The 25,031-nt window shown below is 38.0% G+C and overlaps 1 protein-coding gene across 1 annotated transcript in view; it reads right to left on the bottom strand.

Annotated features, from left to right (window-relative positions):
* LOC120542781 (GTP-binding protein SAR1a) overlaps positions 1 to 20,153 on the bottom strand; it is a 31,469-nt gene extending 11,316 nt beyond the window's left edge. Inside the window, exons 1-4 of the mRNA XM_039775432.1 lie at positions 19,951 to 20,153; positions 13,767 to 13,842; positions 6,504 to 6,623; positions 5,546 to 5,611 (exon numbers count right to left, since the gene is read on the bottom strand). Of these exons, the coding sequence (XP_039631366.1) occupies positions 5,546 to 5,611; positions 6,504 to 6,623; positions 13,767 to 13,824 (244 nt within the window). The 5' untranslated portion in view covers positions 13,825 to 13,842; positions 19,951 to 20,153. The remainder of the gene's footprint in view (positions 1 to 5,545; positions 5,612 to 6,503; positions 6,624 to 13,766; positions 13,843 to 19,950) is intronic.
* Positions 20,154 to 25,031: the final 4,878 nt, after the last annotated feature.

The following is a 25,031-nucleotide window of genomic DNA, read 5'->3' as shown; positions in this document are numbered from 1 at the left end:
AGGTGCATCCTGTTTCCCCTGATCATCCTTGAGATGTTTCTGCAGCTTAACTGGAGTCCACCTGTGGTAAATTCAGTTGATTGGTCATGATTTGGAAAGGCACACACCTGTCTATAGAAGGTTCCACAGTTGACAGTTCATGTCAGCACAAACCAAGCATGAAGTCAAAGGAATTGTCTGTAGACCTCCAAGACAGGATTGTCTCCAGGCAAAAATCTGGGGAAGGTTACAGAAAAATTTCTGCTGCTTTGAAGGTCCCAGTGAGCACAGTGGCCTCCATCATCCGTAAGTGGAAGAAGTTCAAAACCACCAGGACTCTTCCTAGAGGTGGCTGGCCATCTAAACTGAGCGATCAGGGGAGAAAGGCCTTATAGTCAGGGAGGTGACCAAGAACCCAATGGTCACGCTGTCAGAGCTCCAGAGGTCCAGAGAACCTTCCAGAAGGACAACCATCTCTGCAGCAATCCACCAATCAGGCCTGTATGGTAGAGTGGCCAGACGGAAGCCACTCCTTAATAAAAGGCACATGGCAGCCCGCCTGGAGTTTGCCAAAAGGCACCTGAAGGACTCTCAGACCATGAGAAACAAAAATTTCTGGTCTGATGAGACAAATATTGAACTCTTTGGTGTGAACGCCAGGCATCACGTTTGGAGGAAACCAGGCACTGCTCATCACCAGGCCAATACTATCCCTACAGTGAAGCATGGTGGTGGCAGCATCATGCTATGGGGATGTTTTTCAGCGGCAGGAACTGGGAGACTAGTGAGGATAAAGGGAAAGATGACTGCAGCAATGTACAGACATATCCTGGATGAAAACCTGCTCCAGGGCGCTCTTGACCTCAGACTGTGGCGACGGTTCATCGATAAAGCGGCATTTTGTAGCGGAGCGTCCATATTCTAGGCAAACAGCCTCTGTGCAAACAGCCCCTCTGCTCACACCCCCTCCGTCAGGCGCAGAGAATGTCAGAGAGGGGAGAGAGAGAGAAAAGCAAACAATCAAGCACCGCGTGGGAAGCATATCTTATATCATTGAGGAGTTTTGGTTAATATGTAATACATGCTCTGATTGGGTAGCTTCTAAGCCATCCGCCAATCGTGTTCCTTGTATGAAATCAACTGGGCAAACAAACTGAGGAAGAATGTCTCATTAATTAAAAGACCCATTGTCCGCAGAAATCCGCGAACCAGTGAAAAATCCATGATATATATTTAGATATGCTTACATTTAAAATCCACGATAGAGTGAAGCCGCGAAAGTCGAAGCGCGATATAGCGAGGGATTACTGTACTTGGTGAAATAACAGAACAGTGAAAAGAGATCAAATATATTGTTTGAATTTAAACTAAGTTGGAGACTTGTAGATCGTCTAATTCAGGGGTCCCCAACTCCGGCCCTGGAGGGACGCAGTGTCTGCAGGTTTACCCTTTTCTTAATTAGTGCACAGTTTTTGCTGCAAATTAACTTTTGAATCAATTTCAATTGACTTTTTTTTTTTTTTTTTTAAGAACTATTCGCCTAAATTTCTTCATTGTTCGTTTGAATTGCTTCATTTCTTTCCTTAAACAGAAATGAAATGTGAAGTGAGTGAGCCAACTAAGACCAACTAAGTCAGGGCCTCAAACACCAACCAATTTCACGCCAACCGGTTGCTTAATTAGGTGCGGATTCTTGTCGTTAATTAAACCCGTTCTTTAATTCCATGGCTTGCTGCTGCTCTCATTATGCAATGGCACACATTTATGAAATTGTTGATTTTCTTTTTTCTAAGAGTAGTGTTAAAATGTTTTGGGGATCTGAGCAGATCAACATCCTTGAGACCTCCTTCTTTCTTTATTTTCAGATATTGTATAATGGACACACTTTGTTGGTCATGTTTTGGCTCATTTTGTATCTCAATATTGTTTGGCAACTAATTAAGCAAAAAGAAACAATTAAGGGGTCTAATTCTTCGAGAGCAAGTTGATTAAAATGAATTCAAAAGAAGTTCATTAGAAGCAAAAACAGGTCACTAATTAAGAAAAAGGGTTAGAATGAAAACCTGCCACCACTGGGGGCCCTCCAGGACCAGAGTTGGGGACCCCTGGTCTAATTCATGTTGCCATCAGGGAAAAGTAGTGTTTCTTCCCAATGAAGAGGAGTATCCCTTTAAAAGATTTGTTGTTTGGTGAAAGTAAAATCCACATACGCTTAGCAAGCGTTCAGCTGCCCCAATTCACAACGCGAGCAGCATTATACGTCCTGCGAGGAATAGATTTGACCACGCCTGGGGGTGGTGGAGTGAAGCGTGTGTGTGTGTAATATATATAAAAAGTCAATGTATGCATGTTTCAGCATCACGTCCGAACAGCTGGAGCAATTTTAATGAAACTTGCTACACATGTTCCTCATTGGTCTACTAAAAATGCTGTAGGGTGAAATCAGCCGTAACCCACCCCCTTCTGGGTAGGCTGGGGGGTGATCTTGCGGTCTCGTATGCATGTTATCATCCAGTTGACACACAGAACGACCACAAGAGGGCGAACTGGATGTGACCGCCAGCATTCTTTATTTTTGAGCAACTCCGTGCCCCTGTTGCTTTTGAAATTAGTTCTACTCGTGGAAATGTGTTTTCTTCTCCAGACCGGAAGTGAGACGCAGAGTCGGGGTGAGGGCTCCAGCTCCGAGGATACGCAAGCGAGGCCAGTACACCGGCAAAAGGAAACCTCCTAAGAAAGACAGTCGCTTAGCTGCTAATGCACAAACAGCAACATGAATCCTTCTAGCAGAGAGATGCCCAGAGAAGTTGACGATTTAAATACTTTCTATGATCTTTACAGTTAATATATGCCAGTCGACTGCCAGCATTCTTTATTTTTGAGCAGCACCGCGCCCCTGTTGCTTTTCAAATTAAATAAAGTTCTATGCGTGAAAGTGTGTGTCCGTCAGGCCCGGAAGTGAGACGTAGTGTCGGGATGAGGGCTCCAGCTCCGAGGATACACAAGCAAGGCCAGTACACCGGCAAAAGGAAACCTCCTAAGAAAGACAGTCACTTAGCTGCTAATGCACAAACGAAGCAAGCACTTTGGCAACATGAATCCTTCTAACAGAGAGGTGCCCAGAGTAGTTCTGACGATTTAAATACTTTCTAGGATCCAGTGCTGCTTACAGTTAGTATATACCAGGTGACTGCCAGTATTCTTTATTTGTGAGCAGCACCACGTCCCTGTTGCTTTTCAAATTAAATAGAGTTGGCCGGTTCCAAGCGTCAGCTAGATGATAACATACATACAAGACAGCAAGATAAGGATATTAGTGAGACTTTGTTTCCTAATTTATTTTTAACATTGTGTTTATTTTAATTATGTTTTTCTCAAACAATTAAAAAAAAACACAAGGTCGAAATGGAGGTGACTGCCAGCATTCTTTATGTTTGAGCACCACCGCGCCCCTGTTGCTTTTCAACTTAAATAGAGTTGGCCAGTTCCGAGTGTCAACTGGATGATAACATACATACAGCACCGCAAGACAAGCACATCAGTGAGTCTTTATCCATCCATTATTCAACCTGCTACATCCTAACTACAGGGTCACGGGGGTCTGCTGGAGCCAATCCCAGCCAACACAAGGCAGGAAACAAACCCGGGCAGGGCGCCAGCCCACCACAGAAAATCCATGCAGACACAGGAAGAACATGCAAACTCCACACAGGGAGGACCCAGAAAGCGAACCCAGGTTTATTAATTTATTTTTAAAGTTTTTTATTTTTTTTTAATTATGTTTTTATCAAACAATATAAAAAAACTTTATTTTCCTCCTGGGCAACGCTGGGTATTTCAGCTAGTGTGTATTTTTTTTTTTTTTAAATATTTTTTATAACACACACATACATACATACATACACACATGCATACTAGGGAGCTTCGCCCCCTGCTTGCTTCATTTGCCAACCCTCGTGTCCAGATACATGTTTTTTTTTTCCTTTGAATTGTTGCTATTTCATTAGTTTCACTTTTATTTCAGAACTTCTGTAAAAACAATATTTGAAATCTTTTGAGTCCTAATATGCTGAATCTTTAAAATTAGGTCAGTGAAATATGTGTTTAATGACTTTGTACCATAATTCAAGATAGGTTTCTCTGTTTGGAATTTGACCACAGACAAAACGATCAACATCAGCAGTTAATTTTTTTTGCAAAGTCACCAATAAATGCATGCAAGGTAAACCACGTTTTTGAAATTCTCGAACTTAAACTTCAAAGCCTTACAATATTACATACTTCTGACATATCACCTATGTCCATATATTTGATCACTATTTGCCTTTTCTTTATTTCTCAGAGTAATAATTTCTCTTTTTTGCACTAATGCGATGTTTACTTTCTTTTGACACTGTCGTTTTTGTTCTGCTTTCATATTCTGTATCTTACTTTGCATGTGTTTCGCGCCTACGTTTTTTTTTTTTTTTGAGTCTTTTGAATTCCAGTTTTCATTATATTTAACCTGCTCAGCATGTGTTTGGTCCCCTTGTTTTTTTAACGTCTTTATGACGTTTTACTTTGTTTTCTACTCCGTCTTTTATTTCTGACCTCGCTTTGTCCTGCTTTTTTTCCCCCCCAATGACACCTGGTCCGTGGTGATTTTCCCTTTTTCGAATAATAATTTCCATTTGTTTGCACTACTGTGATCTTTACTTTCTTTTTTTTTATACTTTATAATTTTCCTACTTTCATATTATTTAACTTTCTCTGCATTTGTATCACCCCAAGGTTTATTTTTCAGCCTTTCGAATTCCACTGCTTTCTACCTTTCCTTTTACCCTGTCTTTTTAATTCTGAGCCAGATTGGACGTGCTTTTTTTCAATTCCATCTTGTTCCGAGCTGATAATTACTGTCCTTATTTTCTGAATTTGCACCTAGATTATTCTTTTTCATTTTTGCTCTTTTTTCTCTCCAATGCTTTTAGGTCTCTTTTCTTCATGCTGCTCTATATTTTTTGCTTAGTTGTCGATGTTTTATTTATAACGTATTGTCCTTATACGCTTTATATGCACCGAGAGCCCTGATCTGTGTGTGCCCAAAGCCTTACACTCACATGACAGAGTGTTTTGCTGCCCATGGTCTTATTTGATATTGGTTGTAAGTAGGGCATGTTTTGCAAGAATCTTATGTTCTATGTCATCACGAGACTGTCCTGGGCCAATCTCTTGGCACAAAGTCTCATGCTTAAGGTCCCCACGAGACACTCCTTGGTCAATCGTCTCACAGGTCTTTTTAAGTGTCTTCCATGATCTTAACGTGAAGATCACATCGTGTGTACTGTCTCTCTCTCCCAGGATTTTTTTTTTTTTATAATATAGAGAGAGATATATATCCATCCACACACCAATACTCCTTTTTAATGCAACTCTATAAAATGTATTGTACTTCTCTGTACAATGCATTGGGATTATAAAATTACACTGGCAAATTTGTGATGGTTATTAATGAAACCATATTACCTCAATATTTCTTTTTTTAAATTTAAGCCATCAATAACTTTCCCATAGATTTTTGCATAAATACCTTGTGCATGGCCACCCAGATCAAAGGTAGTAAATGTCATTCCTGCAATTGTCAGCTCTTCAGAGGCTGAAAATCAAAAATAAGTCAATTATAAATCTTTAATATCTATTTAAATCTTTAGATCATACATAATTTAAGCATGCAGACTTTAAACAGTAAAATGATACCTTATTTTAAGCAGGAGCTTTATTTTCCCAATTGCATTATACACAAAATTGTTAAATGGCTTAACAATAGGCACAAAATATTTAAAGTGACTCATATTTTTCATAATTTTGTAACTCAGCACTGGTGACGAAGTATATCATATTAATCAATTTTCATTTTATTAATATTTGCAAATATTTTTGCTATTTTTAATATGAATTTTAAGAGTGAAGTTTGTACAAAAATAAGGGTGATACCAAAAGTAGTGGTGTATCAGAACTACCAAGAAATGCCTGACATTACTGAAAAATGCAGTACCCTAACTAGCACTTCTATCAATCATCTCATATTTGAATGAAAAAAATGAGTCATCTGTTCATAGTTCAGTGTAAAAATGACCAGCAAGGGCACACTGCTTTGAGAACATGAATTGCTTTCATATACAATTTGAATGTGCATATGTAAATGCTTTCATGGGTGCCAGCAGTGTCAGCAATGTGTAATGGTTTGGAAGGAGACATAGACAACTGTAGTAAGGTTTGACTAGAATTTACTGTTTTAAAAAGGCTGCATTACAGCCTATTTTCAAAAAATATAGAACAGCTAAAACAATTTTAAAAAGTTTACTTTTAGAATTTAGAAATAACAGGAATAGAGAGTTGTGTTGCATATCCTGGATCCTTTTTCCTCCCTTTCTTATGTAAATTTTAAATAAACTTCATTATATTCTTTATGTGCAAATTGCATTCACAACAGATGCCAGATAAAACTTTCTGCATATCTTCAGAGATCATACAGGCAGATAACTTACTGGGATGTAAAGTTGGTACATGCTGTCCCAATCTGTCATCTTTGAGCATATGCAGCAGTGTCGTCTTGCCAGCATTATCCAAACCAAGAAACACTAATTTGCCTGATTTCTTGTACAGCCCTGTATTGTTAGGGGAGATAAACACACTTTAATCAATCAATTAGTACTTGCTATGTGCCACCATTAATAAAAAATAAAAAGGGAACCAGGTATTAATCTCGTAATTTTCTTTATAGTTTAACATGGATCACAGAGACAGGTCACTATGTCTAATCCCATTTATACTCTATTTTAAGCTATAAACAACAATTTGTAAAATAATTCTGCATGTAATAAACACTAGCATAAATAAATATGGAGTAAATTTTACAATTGTAACCAAATAAAAAGTACACACAAAGAAAACTAAAATTAACAAATAAAAGATGTAAATGCCAAAAAAAGTACAAAATACTAACTTTAAAAAAAAAAGATTTTTTTTTTATTCTTCACGTTACTTTCTATAAACACATACGTCATCCATTTTCTGAAACCACTGTATCAATTACAAGGTCAGTGTATCCAGAGCCTATTTACACACCACCAAGTACTGGGCTGAAATCAACCCAGGGTAGATGGCTCATCATTCATATGTAAAAAGCTGCCAACATTGAATTTACATTAAATGTTCAGCTCTTTGAAAATTCTGATACCTTTGAAAAATTGCTTTCAATAATACAGAAATAAGCATATTTTGAACATCTCATGGCCTTATATAGGCAGGCAGCCAACAACGTGGGAGGCGTGGGGATGGGGGACCCAACGGCGACTCACACGGCGACCGAGCGGCAGGCTATGGACGTATATATGTACGTAAGAAGGATTCAGTTAGCATTGGGAACCCACGTACCAAATTTCTTGAAGATGGGCCCATAGGTAACAAAGACCGTAGGAAAGTTCAGTATGGTGACCGACAGTTGCATCATATCATCAAAATAAGTACGTACATTCGTTTCGGTTAGCGCAGGGAAACCGCCTACCAAATTTCGCGAAGATGAGGCCATAAATAAGAAACTTTAACATTGCAGACATTGTCGACCGTTACGCATAGAATTTCAAAATGAAACCTGCTTAACTTTTGTAAGTAACCTGTAAGGAATGAGCCTGCCAAATTTCAGCCTTCTACCTACACAGGCAGTTGGAGAATTAGTGATGAGTAAGTGAGTGAGTCAGTCAGTCAGTGAGGGCTTTGCCTTTTATTAGTACAGATTACAGCATTTAAAAGTATAATGAGAAGCTGAATAGTGATGGAACTAGAAATGGGGCAAGCAATTATGCCATGAAGTACAAACCGGATTCCAAAAAAGTTGGGACACTATACAAATCGTGAATAAAAACTGAATGCAATGATGTGGAGGTGCCAACTTCTAATATTTTATTCAGAATAGAACATAAATCACGGAACAAAAGTTTAAACTGAGAAAATGTATCATTTTAAGGGAAAAATATGTTGATTCAGAATTTCATGGTGTCAACAAATCCCAAAAAAGTTGGGACAAGGCCATTTTCACCACTGTGTGGCATCTCCCCTTCTTCTTACAACACTCAACAGACGTCTGGGGACCGAGGAGACCAGTTTCTCAAGTTTAGAAATAGGAATGCTCTCCCATTCTTGTCTAATACAGGCCTCTAACTGTTCAATCGTCTTGGGCCTTCTTTGTCGCACCTTCCTCTTTATGATGCGCCAAATGTTCTCTATAGGTGAAAGATCTGGACTGCAGACTGGCCATTTCAGTACCCGGATCCTTCTCCTACGCAGCCATGATGTTGTGATTGATGCAGAATGTGGTCTGGCATTATCTTGTTGAAAAATGCAGGGTCTTCCCTGAAAGAGATGACGTCTGGATGGGAGCATATGTTGTTCTAGAACCTGAATATATTTTTCTGCATTGATGGTGCCTTTCCAGACATGCAAGCTGCCCATGCCACACGCACTCATGCAACCCCATACCATCAGAGATGCAGGCTTCTGAACTGAGCGTTGATAACAACTTGGGTTGTCCTTGTCCTCTTTGGTCCGGATGACATGGCGTCCCAGATTTCCAAAAGAACTTTGAATCGTGACTGTCTGACCACAGAACAGTCTTCCATTTTGCCACACTCCATTTTAAATGATCCCTGGCCCAGTTGAAACGCCTGAGCTTGTGGATCTTGCTTAGAAATGGCTTCTTCTTTGCACTGTAGAGTTTCAGCTGGCAACGGCGGATGGCACGGTGGATTGTGTTCACTGACAATGGTTTCTGGAAGTATTCCTGAGCCCATTCTGTGATTTCCTTTACAGTAGCATTCCTGTTTGTGGTGCAGTGTCGTTTAAGGGCCCGGAGATCACGGGCATCCAGTATGGTTTTACGGCCTTGACCCTTACGCACAGAGATTGTTCCAGATTCTCTGAATCTTCGGATGATGTTATGCACAGTTGATGATGATAGATGCAAAGTCTTTGCAATGTTTCGCTGGGTAACACCTTTCTGATATTGCTCCACTATCTTTCTGCGCAACATTGTGGGAATTGGTGATCCTCTACCCATCTTGGCTTCTGAGAGACACTGCTCTTTTTATACCCAATCATGTTGCCAATTGACCTAATTAGTGTTAATTGGTCTTCCAGCTCTTCGTTATGCTCAAATTTACTTTTTCCAGCCTCTTATTGCTACTTGTCCCAACTTTTTTGGGATTTGTTGACACCGTGAAATTTTGAATCAACATATTTTTCCTTTAAAATGATACATTTACTCAGATTAAACGTTTGATCTGTCATCTACGTTCTATTACAAATAAAATATTGACATTTGCCATCTCCACATCATTGCATTCAGTTTTTATTCACAATTTGTTTAGTGTCCCAACTTTTTTGGAATCCGGTTTGTACTTTAACAACATATTACTGTATACCACAGCCTCTTCTAGCACATAGTATACAACTATCCATGTTGGAGACATCAACATGTATCATGACAGCCAACAACGATGATCAAATGATGAGAAAGCTCAAGGAAATTTGGCAATGCTATAAATACTAAGCTTAATAAAATTATTTGTCCAAATTTCTCAAAAAAAAAAAAAAAAAAGTGCACACCAGAAACAACTAGAAGTTACCTAGAATGATCTTCCCTTACATTTGAAATTTGTTCAATTATTCCGAGTATTGTTTTAGCTACTGGTGCCCTGATCAACCAGTTGATATTCATTCCAGATTATTTGATCACTGGTCTCCAAACTGGTCATTCCCAAAGTCTGATTTTCTTAGTTTTACTAAATGTTGGGTTAGTGAGGCTATAATGTTCCTCTAGCAAATCATTATAGGCCTGTTGCTGTGTTGTTAGCAGAAGACGGTTTGTTATATTGAGAAGAAAAAAAACACAAGCTAAGTTCAAGAGAGAAAAGATCAAAATAGTTCTCATATTAAAGAAAAGTGGAATAAGAAGGTGAGAACCTGGGCCTACATGAGTCATCCTGTCTATAGAAAGGAATGAAAAGCAGACAAATATTTGCCCAGCTGAACGGGACTAGGACAAGAACACCAAATGAGATTTAAATCTTCCAAGAAAAGAAAAAGACCAGGTGCTTTCATGATACCATATTTTCAGTCTGTCCTAAAATTAAAGGGACAGCTATACAAAGGGCCAGCTGTTAAAACAGTGTGTGAAAGTGCTGCATAAGAATGACATTTTGAGATTTATGGTTCCAGTAAAGGTGGAAAAAGTTGGGGAGCTACTGGAAGACTATAATACCTATGTATTGGTGTGGTGTTAACTGCTACAATCATGTACTGTGCTCTTGGCATTTAGTGCAGATTTATAATTATTTATGTTTGGGGACCAATTTATTTTTATAATTAGTGCTAGCTGTAATACACGTATTTGCCTGGGACAATTCCAAAGACAATGGAAATCAGGTATAGTGCTGTTGGTTAACTGGATGTATCAGAAGTACTTGGTATTTTTTAAATATATATATATATTTACAGTTTTAATGGGAATTTGAGTTATTTTTATTATTACGATTACTATGTTTACAATGTTCACTTAAGCGTTACTTTGTTATTTTCTATCAGCTGCATGAGATAAAGGTGCTTTTTTCCTAGCCATAGCCAAAATTATAACACTGAATCATACTGTACTTTAACTTACTATAGACAATGTCATTTAGAGGCTGCATATTTAGGTGGTGCGAGGAATTTGAATATTTTCACTTTGGGGGTTTTTTGCTCTGTACTCTGGTTTAGAGGCTTCTTAAACTACTTTTCTCACATGTACATGTATTGTACTGATGTCTTTGGTGGTAGAGATAAGATAAAGGGAAGAACTTTATGAAGGAGCAAGTACTAAAACAGGACAGAAGTAAGGATTGTAGGGAAGAGAACAGGTAAAAAGAAACAATTTCGAGAACTATGGCATATGCACAGAGGTTCAACCACCTGTTTTGGTTATGTGGGATGTCTTAACTGAGCTGGGCTAATATTTAAACTGATGAAGTCGCCACCTGCTTGTGTTGGATGCAAGGAACCCACTTCTCCTGTATTTCTCCCTCCAAACACGAATCAAACTTTACTGCTAAACACTTCTTACTTGAGTTTATGACATATATCCCATCCAGTAGCTGAAGTGAAACCATACAAGGGGTACTCTGTGCTTGACATCCTGTTCCCCCTTGTGATGCTTTACAAATATTACTTGACGTTTTACTCTATTAGTCTCCCCTTGGAGATTGGAGTGTATTTATTTTTGTATACGATATTGAGAAGCAGAACAAAAATAGTAACATCAAAGCAGAAGAATAGATGTTGCAAATCTAAAACCCAAGCCACCAAAATTTAAACACCAACCACCTACAGTATATTAGCATAACACATAGAATAAACTATGAAGACTTGGTATCATGCTAGAGGTACAGTGTGGTCCACATTACGTTCCAGTACTTAGCAGAATTCACCAAGACTAACACAAACATTAGGTCTGCCTATTTTTGGTTGCTGTAACTTGATATTAATAAGTTCAGATTTCCATGTAAAAGTTTACACAGTTCCAATTTTATGTAAATACAAATAAACAAGGGATGTCAGGACACCAAAATTTCAAACTTCAATACGATACCAAGTATTAGAGAGAGAGAGAAAGATAAGTAGATAGATACTTTATTAATCCCAAGGGGAAATTCACATACTCCAGTTTATTGAAATTCGATACCATTTTCAATACCCAATACAGTATAATACGTAACTCAATAAAAATGTAAATAAATTACAATTCTGTATGTATTAAAAATCTTGACATTGATCAACAGAAACTTAAATAAAGTTCTCTAAACAACAAAAAGTAAAGCAAGTTTAAATACAGACAACAGTTTATTTTTACATTGATGAAAACAAATACTGTTAGAGATAGAATAATGAAATGATACAAAAGCCATTTAATGTTAACTGAATGCTTTTGCATGCATTTGTTGGACTGCAAATCAACCCTGATAAGCTAAATGCAAGCTCTGAAGCACACCTGGAAGTATATGAGTACACAGAGTAGTATTGCCACTGTTTATGCAATTGAGCCCTAAAAGGTGCTTTACATTATACTAAATGTGATTAAATATAAATTTTAAAATCCATCCATCCATTATCCAACCTGCTATATCCTAACTACAGGGTCACGGGGGTCTGCTGGAGCCAATCCCAGCCAACACAGGGTGCAAGGCAGGAAACAAACCCCGGGAAGGGCCGCGCGTGCACACACACACTGGGGACAGTTTAAAATCGGCAATGCACCTAACCTGCATGTCTTTGGAATGTGTGATAAAACAAAAGAAAGTAATGTGCCACTTCAGAACACTTTGAATCAAGCATTTTAAAGTTGACGAGCAACAGAGCTCTAGTGCTGAAGAGTGCTGCCTAAATGAACAGCACAGAACATAACTAACCCACAGGTTAAAATAACTGAAGAACCCTGTCTTGATGCATTAAACATTTAACTGGCTACAAAATACATTTTAATCTGTAAAAAACAAATTAAACATCACAGCCCAATTTTAAATGCCACAGTTTATAAGTTTGTACTTATTAATGCTTCCAGAATTTAGAAATAAGATCTCTCTCTGGAAAATTTGCACTGAGTTGCATGTCAGTCCTTCAACTGTTTGGCTAAACTGGTGGCAATTGCCCCTTTATCTGGTATTGTGCTGTTCCAAATGATGTTTTTTTCTGTCCACAATGTCGTCAAAATTGCAACCTTAACACATGCGAGCGGATGGGAAGAAACGGTGCTCCAATCATGTCTACTGGTAGCCTACGAGACTCAATTGTCAAAAGCAACAGCAAATCAAAAGTGCACTTTTATGCTATAGCATTAACACAAAGAAAAAGGAGTACTGAAGGAATTTTAAATTTCGTACTCACTGATATATTGATACTTTTGACATAACTCATGCACTTCAGAACAAGTCATCCACTTGAAGCTAAGCATTTTCGGGCCTGAAAAGTACTTAGATGGGAGACCAACCAGAAAAAGCTTGGGCGGCTGCTGCTAGAAGAGGTGTTAGCAAGGCTAGCAGGGGGCAGTTACCCTGTGGTCTGAATGTGGATCTCAATGCTCCAGTGCAGTGATGGGGACACTGTGCTATAAAAATGGTGCAGTTCTTCGGACAAGTTGTAAAAATCAAGGTCATGTCTCACTATGGTCATAACAGATCCCTGGGCATCCTTTGTAAAGAGAAGGGTATATCCCGATGTCCTAGCTATACTGCCCACAACAGCCTAGTCATTCTGGCCTCCTGATTATCCACTGTTTCTAAACGACTCTCTCTCTCTTTTTATCCCTACACTACCTAACAGCCAAAGTGTGGTGAGCATACTGGCATAAAAATTGCTGGTGGTTACATCATCTAGTTGGATGCTGCACACTAATGGAGGCTGAAGCAGCTCCCCACTCACTACATAAAGCGCTTTGAGCAATGAGAAAAGCTCTATATAAAGAATCATTATTATTATTATTAATCATACTAGATACACACTGAGTACTTTAGAAGTTAATTTCAATAAATTGACTACCACAAGAACATGATATTTAAATTCACCAAGAGCAGGTTCACTCTTAAGTTTTTAATGTTATGCTTATTTTTTAAAAAGGTGGATGCTAGAGTACTTTGCATTGTAACAGTATTTTTGAGCATGGGAAAGGCCCTATATAAATACAATTTATTATTATTTTAAAATTAATATTTCCTCCAAGATCTTACCCAAAAACTGCAGTACACTACTGAAACCACTGTAAATCCAATCAAATATGAATGACATATCCGGATGCTGAAAAGTCTGAAAAACAAAAAAGAGCAAATTCAAATATTTAAAAAAATTCACACATACATAAAGTCATTGCCTGTCTGTTCACTCACTTTCTTTGCCCACCTAATTTGATCTAATTTTGTTGGTTTCCAGAGAATACCAGAAGTACTGGGTGCAAGGGAAGAAACTGCAGATGTGTGTGCACACTCACAAGGTTATTAATCCTTTTAACATTAACCAAATATACTTCTATCCTCAATATGAGAAGAAAACTGTACCACTTTCAGAAAATCCAAAAGAAAATATAGAGAAAACAAGTAAACTTCATACAAACAGTAACTACAATGACTAATAAAGGCAGGATGATGCGTTAATCTCATAATACAACTTAAACCATATTTAATCTCCAGAACTACTCGTTTATGAAATAGAAATACTGTATCTGAAAACTTAGTATTATCTATACACACTCCAAACATCAGTCGATTACAGAAGCAAAGGGATGCATACAGGTGCAACTCAATAAATCAGAAAATCATCAAAAAGTTGATTTTAGTAATTCAATTCAAAAAGTGAAACTCATATATAATACATGTTACCAGCAATGCATGAAAGGCAGGCGTTGTATAGAATGCCTAGGCAATATACAGAATGCCTGGTGTTTTTGGGCAAAGTATGAAATATCCAAATTATTTTATTATATATACACTTTCCCTAGGCACTGTATGTAATACCTAGGCATTATATAGAATGACAAATGCTATTTAGGCAAAGTATTAAAAGAGAGTCATGAAAAGGCTTTTACAGAAAAGACGTATATGAAAATGAAAGAATTAGAAAATAAAGCATAGGACTTTCTTTTTGAGGAAAACAAGAGAAAATAAAATATGAACCTACTTATAGCAAGAGTATTATAACTTTGCCAGTTTGTCTTTTGATATTGCATAGAATGCCTAGGAAATGTGTGACATATTAATCTTATCATACTTTGTTGTTCAATTTTTGGCATTTTATGTACTGCCTAGGCATTCTATAAAATACTTGTCTTTCATACATTGCTGGGAATATACAGATTCATTATACACAGTGATATATTTCAAGCATTTATTTCTTTTCATTTTGCTGATTATGGCTTATAGCTAATGAAAACCCAAAATTCAGTACCTCAGAAAATTAGAACCTTGTGTAAAAGTTCACTATTTTAGACTCATGGTGTCACACTCCACTCAGCTAATTAATCCAAAACACCTGCAAATGTGTTCTGAGCCTTTTAGTAGACCACAAAATCATGGGGAAAACTGCTGACTTGACAGTTGTCCAGAAGACAGACATTGACACCCTCCACAAGGAGGTAAGCCACAAAAGGTCACTGCTAAAGAAGCTGGCTGTTCACAGACTGCTGTATCCAAGCATATTAATGGAAAGTTGAGAGGAAGGAAAAAATGTTGCAGAAAAAGGTGCACAACGATAACCAGAGCCTTGAGAGGATTATGAAGCACAGCCCATTCAAGAATTTGGGGGAGACTCACAAGCAGTGGACTGCTTTTAGACTCAGTGCTTCAAGGGCCACTACACACAGACGTATCCAGGACATGGGCTACACAACTGTCGCATTCCTTGTGTCAAGCCACTACTGAACCAGAGACAACGTCAGAAGTGTCTTACCTGGACCAAGGAGAAAATGGACTGGACTGTTTGCTCAGTGGTCCAAAGTCCTCTTTTCAGTTGAAAGTAAATTTTGCATTTCATTTGGAAATCAAGGTCCCAGAGTCTGGAGGAAGAGTGAAGAGGCACAGAATCCAAGCTGCTTGAGGTCCAGTGTGTAGTTTCCACAGTCAGTGATGATTTGGGGAGCCATTTCATCTGATGGTGTTGGACCACTGTGTTTTATCAATTCCAAAGTCAGCACAGTCGTCTACCAGGAAATTTTACAGCACTTCATGCTTCCCTTTGCTGACAAGCTTTATGGAGATGCCGATTTAAATTTTCCAACAGTACTTGGCACCTGCTCACACTGCCAAAAAGTACCAATACCTGCTTAATAACCATGGTATCACTGTGCTTGATTGGCCAGCAAACTCGCCTGACCTAAACCCATAGAGAGAATCTCTGGAGTATTGTCAAGAGGAAGATGAGAGACACTAGACCCAACAATGCAGACGAGCTGAAGGCCGCTATCAAAGCATCCTGGTTTTCCAAACACCTCAGCAGTGCCACAGGCTGATCGCCTCCATGCCACACTGTATCGAAGCAGTAATTCATGCAAAAGAAGCCCCGACCAAGCACTGAGTGCATACATGGACATATTTTTCAGTAGGCCAGCATTTCTGTATTAAAAATATTTTTTTATTGGTCTTATGTAATATTCTAATTTTCTGAGATACTGTATTTTGAGTTTTCATTACCTGTAAGCCATAATCAGCAAAATGAAAAGAAATAAACGCTTGAAATAGATCACTCTGTGTGTAATGAATCTGAATTACCGAAATAAATTAACTTTTCAATGATATTCTAATTTATTGAGCACCTATAAGGCAAGAGTTATGGTCTCATTCTAGACTGAATGTCAGTCCATCACACAAACACCCAGCACAATCCAAGGACTGGCAAAACAAAAAAATATGCAGTTACTGGGCTCATTCTCCATGAGTAATAATGAGGAGAAGACTGGCAATACAGGATGACCTCAGAGTAAAACCATCCAGCAATAACAGAAACCCGTGATCTAGATTCTAGATCTTACGAAGCCAGGTGATTTACACATATAAAATGAACCACACAGCCCCCTCCCCCAAGAGTATGTTGCCACATGAAAGTAAATAAAGGCAGAGCATACTGGGAAAACACCATAGGGAAAAATCCTGGACATGCCAGAGTGTTCATTTCTTTGAAATGGGAGCATCCACTAATTCCCTAGGAGAAGTTGGAGGATGCTGCAGGAAAAAAAATGAAATGGCTTGAACAGCCAGAAATTTTATAAAAATAGTAATTGATTTACTTTTGCATATGGTTAAGCATTTACTACATAATCAAAAAGTTTACATAGTAGAGAAAATTAATATTAAATAGTAAAACTATTTTCTCAAAACATCAGTTTACTTTGTTTTTCTCAACATTAAACTTCTCAAAAAGACATTTATATTTTAGACATTCTTTGTAAAACATCTATTTGAATGTATACACAACGCCCAATTTGGTAATTTAAGATAAACCAAGTTTTGTAAATTTTGAAGTACACTACGTAATTAGCATATTTAAAAGAGAGGATATAGTCTGCAAAGAACTAGGAAAACAAAAAATCCATTTATTTTATTTTTCTGGTCTAAATCCAAAGTTTAGAGCTATTTCTGTACTGTCTTGTAATTGAATCCCTTTTGACCTGAAGTTCTAGTTACACAACACCAATAACGTTGCCTGACAGAACACTGAAGCAAAGGTCACTCACACATACAAATACATCAGAACATACACGTCAGCATCTTTATTTTTGACTTCTGACAGGAAGGATCTCCAATCAGATGGAGCAAACAGTGAAAGGTAAACTGATATAGAGGATTAACTGCCATAATATGATTGAATGCATCAGGTTGCTGTGATTTAAATAGCAAAGAACAATTCAACGTAACATGCACATTATTTTTATACAGCATAGGCATAGAAGACAAGTTATACTTCAGTACTGCTTGTTGAATATCTTTTGTAAAAAGTGCCAATGGCCCCAAGGTGAAGAAAAAAAAAAATATATATATGCTTGTTAAATAAACAATTTACCCTCTGGCAAACTTTTTTTAGTTTATGTTTGCTACTTTAATTTTCTTAGTTCATACAGCAAAAATAATTATGTAAAAGCTTTAAGCTAATATATCAAAACACCCTTCTGCCCAAAAAGGAAATGAAATCATCAACATGTTCTTAAAAATAACGTAAACAGTATTTAAACTAGATTAGGTGACAATTATTTAGGTGTGAACTCAGAATTAATAGGTCCAAAACTTGATAACAAGTTTTTTTTTTTTTTTTAAAGTATGTACTATAATATGGTGCTGTTACTCAAACTATTCATATGAATATATGGAAAATATCCCATATTCACTTATTCCTCTCCTTTCTAATGCAGAGAAACTTGTCCATGCTTTTAACACATCCCGCATTGACTAATTAAAATTCCTTATTGGCAGGAACCCCATCTAATCTTTTATCAGATCCTCAGCTGGTACAAATCTCAGCTGCTATAGTCCTTACACAGACCTGCAACAGCAAGCACATAACACCCATCCTACTCAACCTGCATTGGCCCCTTATAACCTATAAAAATTTAAATTGCCTTGCACTGGAGTATATTAGTAATCTCCTCAATCACTATGTTCCTGTTTGTCACTAAAGTCCACTGATTCTGGAAATCTTGTTATGCCCCAAACTAACCTATGACCTATGGGTGACAATGCTTCAGCTGTACTGGTCACAGACATTGGAAACACCTCCCTAAATTAAATTAGATCAGCGGACTCATTTCATTCTTTTTAAAAACTTAAAACTAATTGGTTCAAGATGGTATGTAACTTACCATGACATTCTGACCCTTCTTTCAATTTACCCCCTCTGTCCAGGGGCTCAAGATGATTTACATTTGTATCCCAAACTATGTTATTTGTTCTGCATTTTCTTGTAGTATTTGTATTTATTCTGGATTATTCATCTGTAATTCAAATCTTAATGTTTCCTATATTTATCATTGTGTTTTAAGCAGATGGTGTATGTGCCCTGTCATTCATACTGAATTTGTGTAAAGTGCTTTGGGCATGGGAAAGGCACTATATAAATAAAATGTATTACTATATAAACAGTAAATCCTATCCTGAAAAACAACAGCTGTTGACAACTCATGTACAGTCTTAATGGAACTCGGGAATATAGTGCTTTACATTATATATTTCAGTTTTGTGAACGAGGTTTATTCAAATACCTCATTTATTTCTATAGCACATTTTCATACACAGGAAGTAGCGCAGAATGCTTTACAAGGCATCAGTTACAAATAAAGAAAATTAAATTGAAATTAGACAATACTAAATAACATACAAAAAATATGCACTACATAAAATGGATATACTTAACAGAGAAGCAGTGTACTTATGCGTACAGTATATTGAAAAGGTTTTTAAAAAATCTTGCCAAGTGTCGCAATAAACTAAACACACAAAGAAACAAAGGCATCTGTCATTTTAAAAATATTAAAAGGTTCTAAATGGCACAGGGAATGTGCATTGCAACAGATCAAAAGTTTAAAGTACAATATGTTACGAGGCACGTGCCATCACCTGTGAGGTTTAAATTCTACACCTTTAAAAAGCTCAGACCCGCCCCCTTTAAGATGAACAGGTGAGTGTTCGACTAAAACGTCAGAATACCAATGGAATTACGATAAATCCTGGGGTAACTCATAGGCAAATCATGACGTGTCACGTTTGTCTAGTAACCAGGCGAGTACGTGTAAAACTTGGTACGAACATTTAGCGTAACAAATAGGGATCCAACCAAACAATGCCCATTTAAACAACAGGGACAATAGTCGAATTGTCTCTTTAAATGTATAGTGACAGCTGCCTCCGTATCTATTCAGTAAGCTCCCAAACAAAAGCTGAATCCGCCAAATTAACTAATGAAATAACAGACTATATACCACGGACTGCATCGTATAGTAAGAAACAAAATTACAGTAACCAAACATCAACCTTAGGCAATTTAAGCCACGTCAATGTCAAAATACGTTGGGTATTTTCTAAAGTATGCACTTTTTCACGAGATAAAATATACATTATCTGTATGTTCTAGTCACTACGAACTGCCATACGATGTTGACACTGGCAGCAAACCAAAAATTAGCCGGCTTTCCAGTACTACAAGAGGGAACGGAAATAGGAATGCCAAACTTCACACAAAGAAAATACCCTAAATAAACGCAACCACGTTTGACATCCTAAGACTTGTTTTCAACGTTCCGTAGTGCCTTTCGTTCCGCTACGTTTTACCGGAATGTTATAAACGTCTGCTCGGGTTACAGGCTACTTACACGTCCTCCTTAACGCGGAAACCCACCCTCGTCCGTTCGGTAACACGAAGTTAAATCGTCATACCTACCCAGAACCTAGCCGTTCAAGAACTGAGTAGCTTTCCTCCAGCTGATAAATAAAATGTCACTAAATACCACCAAAATGTTCCTCCGTCAGCCAAGGCGTCACTCTCCTTTCTCTGTATGTGTATTATTACACAGCCACGACTCACAGCAATGGCCGACTACTAGGTCTCAGTCTCTTGCGCAGCCGCTTCCTCACGCTGTCGCACTAAAATGTGTCCGTCTTGGAAACTTTAGTCACTTGATAAATACGTACCGTGTATGGACTGGTTATCATTAAAGTACATTTATCTGTTGGGTCAAAGTTTATCTCGTCAGTTTAATGATATTAGAGTTCATTCAGAGAAAACCGTTCCGAAGCTTTTCATTTTGCATTGCATTTATTTTAAAGTAATGGTAGCTTAATATGTATTTTATCGTTCGCATGATTTAGCGTTCCAAAAGCACATTTTCATTCATTACAGAGAATAAAATGAACTACTTAATCAACGTAAAAGATTTATTATGTTCTTTGCGGCAATTCCTTCATGTCATACGTGTCTTCACGTGTTTTTGGAATGTACCATCATATCTACTTTTTGGTCCAATGTTGACACATTTATCTTCCATTCCTGTTATTAATATTCCTCTCTTGTCTCGTCATTTTCTTTCTGCTTGATGTTTACCCCTCTCACTTAACGTTCTCCTTCAGAGGTTATTCTCCTCTGGCTCTGCTGCCAAATCTATTTTAGTAACCTGTTGGAAATCCACTGAATCTCTATCATTTTCAGCTTTGAAAGCCTCTTTCTTAATGTAACCCTATTGGAGGTGTCAGAAGCAAATGGGTTTAACATTAGCAAGTGGCATCACTGGGTGAAAATCATTTAAAAACAAGTTTCGAGTGGTCAACATTCCTGATCAGGAAAGTCCTTTAAAGGATCTGGGGATTAGTTGGCTTGGCTGTGCTTTTCACGTATCACTATTCACTAAATACAACAGACCAATTAAATTAGTTCGGGGGCTGAGAAAAGGCATTGGGGGGTTAGGTATTTCATTATATTACTTTTTTGTCTACATAGCTTCGTGCATTTGATTGCTTTACCCATTTAATAAATAACCGATCACAAAAAAAGTATAAAATGAACAAAATATGTAATATCAATTTTAAAAGGAGCAGCATTTAATCACAACATGTAAACGCATGCAAAACACATATAGTATACTAAAAATGATTATGTGAAATGCAAGCAAATAGCACAATTAAAACGTAAGTAGGCAATTTGGACCTTTTGAGACAAAAGGATTTGTTTACTCTGTAATCAAAGATACGAGGTGCCAGGCAGTTCTTTTTTTACACTACAGTTCTAGTGATGTTGTGGATTTTTTTTTTTTAATAAAGGAAAGATTATGAACCTTATCATTTAACAGCATACTGTCATCTAATGTGTTTCTCGAATATACTCAGGCTACAAGTTTATGATGTTTGTCATGGTATTGTTGAAGCAACAATATGGTGCATACAATGAATTAAAATTTTGTGAATATGCCATAATTAATACTAAAATATAATAATACCAAAACCACTTCATTCAGTGCATTATCATGGGAAGCAGTAATCTATTGAAGCAACATTTTTAGCAAGGCAGGAACCAGCACTGGATATACACCATAAAAACTGCCGGTTCATTGACCCTTCAGTAAAAATCATCTAGTTTGCCGATGACACCACTATTATTGGACTAATTACTAATGCAAATAAAACAGCATTTAGAAAGGAGGTGACTTGTCTTGTGTTTTGGTGCTCTATGAATAACCTGGCACTTGGTACCACCAAGACTGTGGAAATGGTAACCGACTTTTGCAAACTGCAGTTAAAACTGGTTTCTCTAAAAATGAATTGATTCCATAGTCATATTTGATGGAATCCTTCAAAATTTTAGCCAAGGCTATCACAAACACTTTCAGCTGGGACATTAACACCAATTCCATCACCAAGAAGGCTTCACAATAGACGTACATTTAATGCCAACTAAAGAAATGTAATATTTCCCAGCCTATCCTAGAACAATTCTACAAAGCCATAAATGAAAGTGTGATCACAATCTTCATTGTTATCTGGTTTTGTTCAGCAGCAGTCAACTACAAAAATAAATCAAAATAAAAGACATCATGTTGTGAGGTCTGCTGAGAAAATAACTGGCAGTACACTTCCATCTGTCACAGACTGTATGCATCAGAAGTCATAAACCGTGTCAAAAGGATCACCATTGACTCATCACTTGTTCCAAAAACACCTCTTTGGTAAACACTTTAGGTCAATTTAAACTAAAACTGACAGCTTTTCTTTCCCAGAGCCATAGCCCTCACAAAACAATAACTGAGACCTCGTTTATAGATATGTTCTTTCATATACTATATGAAGATGTGTATCCTTTATAATTGTTGTTTAACATGTTATTTATATTATTTGTATATGATGATGTGTTATGGTATAAAAGGCTCTAAAGTTACTAAGTTAAACACTCGTGCAGTTAGTACTGGCGGATAAAAGTGATTCTGATTCCAATTCTGATGTGATGCATCAGTCCATCGAAAAGCACATGTACGCACACACCCACTCTCACTCACATCGGGGGAAATTTATAGTGGGCAAATAACCATTGCAAAGAGACGTTTTTTGGGACGTGTAAAGAAAACGGTGAAACACAGAGACGCACACTTGGATAGAACGCGCACACGTTACTAACAATTTAAGCCCTGTTAGACGTGCTCTGTGTTTCTAGTACGGCGAGTAAGCGTTGACACAGAAGGAAATGCCACGTGTACGGAGAGCGCATGCGCTTGTCCCTCCCGCGCCAAACGGGGGTGACTGTTTTGGGGGGAGGGGTGGTGAAATTGAGCTTAGTTGGGACAGTTGTTTTGCGTGCTTGGAAAATCTGCGGTTGAGGCTGGTTGTTAAGAATAAATGCGACTTGCATGGATTCTATTGGGATGGCCTATCTACTGTGAGCTGGCCATTCATTATCGTAATGAACAAAGGGACGACCTGTGAACGGCACAAAGTGCAACGGAATGTGAATAGGCGTACATTTACGTCAACCAACAATATGTCGTGCTCCACACATGAAGTATTGGAGAAACTGCTGACAACAAAGATGACATTTTTAAATTCCTAATTTCATAAAGTGTTTATTGTATCCATTCATTATCGAATCCGCTCAATTCAAATGACTGTAGAGGAAGATCAGAACAACCCTGGCAGTTTCGTGCGCAATGCAGCAACCAATGCTGAGCAGCGTGCCAATCTGTCGTAGGGCATATGCGCTCCCACATCCACTCACGTGGAATCAGTTTAGAGCTACCGAAAAAAACTTTACAAATTTAAGTGTCGTGTTACCAAGTGAAGCAGTAGGTTCAGAGACGTTAGCATAAACAACAGTGAAGCAGAAGAGAGCTGCAAAGAAATAAAACATAAAATGAGAAGAGTCATATGCACCATATTTGTTTTTTCTTGGTTTGTGTAATTGACTAAACATTAAAAAAAATACAAAGCTAAAAGTTATAATGAATTCCCATGAATGTGGGTTTCAGAAGATACCCATGATCTTGGAGGACACCACATAACCACAGGCAGGTATTGAAAGTACAATGGAAGCATTTTGCACTAATCACATTATTGTTCATCTGACTGAGTTCATTACACACACTGCAATTGGTGGTCATGAGCTTAACGGATGTGTAAACCCTATCATTTGCAATTAGTATTGTTTTTTTCTAGGTTGATTAGGATGCAAAGTAGACTACTGCATCAAGGTGCATCCAAATGTATACTATCCAAATTATCTGGTATTACATGAAAATAAGTAATGCTGCTTTTTGGCTTGTCATGATTATCATCAGAGTTAAATGGGCAACTACCAGCACAGTTTTGTATTTGAACATTTCATTTCCAAATACTGAAAATGATGTTATTACAAAAAAAATATATAAGTACTATTCCGAGACTGAGAGATAGGAGATTGAAGGAAGTTAAACCTTTTCAGTTCAAGAAAATAAATTCAGCAACAAGAACATGGGACATGGTTGGAAGCTTGCATTTTCAGATTTGGCATAAGTTTTAAAAGTATTTTTTCACGCAAAGAACTTTAGACGTATGGGATAGGTCAGGTCAGGTTGGGGAGCATGCACTGGTACTGCACGTTGCCGGACCCACCACACAACAAAACAGCTCCAGGTTGCCAACACCCCAGGCAGACATGCGGTCCACCCCATTTATCTGCCACAGCCAGGTGTTCCGTGGGCATCCCCTTGGCCTGGTCAAACCGTTTGGGTAGTCAACAATGAGGATCCTGTGAGGCAGATCACCCTTGGGGAATCTATCTACATGGCCATAATCCCATAACTGACGCTCCCTCACAATGCAGGTAATGTGCCTCATTTGGGACTCCGTGAGCAGCCACTTGTTTGACACAAATGTCAAACCTGTGGTACCCAAGGTTTCTCCAAAGAGACACAGTACTGAAGGAGTCCAGTCTTTATCTCAGGTCAATGGATAGCGCCCATGTCTCATACAGCTAAATAGGAAGCACCAGGACTCTTGGTTGCTCAAGACTTGGTCCTTTGTCCTTTTGCAGAGATATCAGGAGCACCACACACCCATTTCCAGTGACCTCATGCGCCCCCATGCTCTCCCAATCCAACCATCTGAGTTCATAGGAAGAGTTACCAAAGACATGAATGTCACTGCTGAGCTAAGTAAACATCTTGACAAGGTCGATATTTCACAGACAAGACACACTGCCAATGGCTTTCCCCAAGAGGTAATTAAAGGCCTGGATCCTGGTTTTTATTCTGGACACTCGCAAGCCCAGACACTCAGACTCCTCACTCAGTCTCTCAAGAGCCTTCTAATAACTCTGCAAAGATCATAGCATGTTTGGCAAGTAAAGATCAGTGAATGTTTCTTCATCAACAGCTGCTGCTAACCATGGCCCAGCTCAACACCCAGTCCGTGCAAGCATTGAAGAGAGTATGACACTGGGGTTCTGCCTCCACTCTGTATAGCACTCACAGTACAAGTGTACAGGCCGGCCATGATATCCAGCAA

This window comes from Polypterus senegalus, chromosome 13, assembly GCF_016835505.1.
Source record: "Polypterus senegalus isolate Bchr_013 chromosome 13, ASM1683550v1, whole genome shotgun sequence".
NCBI classification, from domain to species: Eukaryota; Metazoa; Chordata; class Cladistia; order Polypteriformes; family Polypteridae; genus Polypterus; species Polypterus senegalus.
This window is presented reverse-complemented; position numbering and strand designations above follow the sequence as displayed.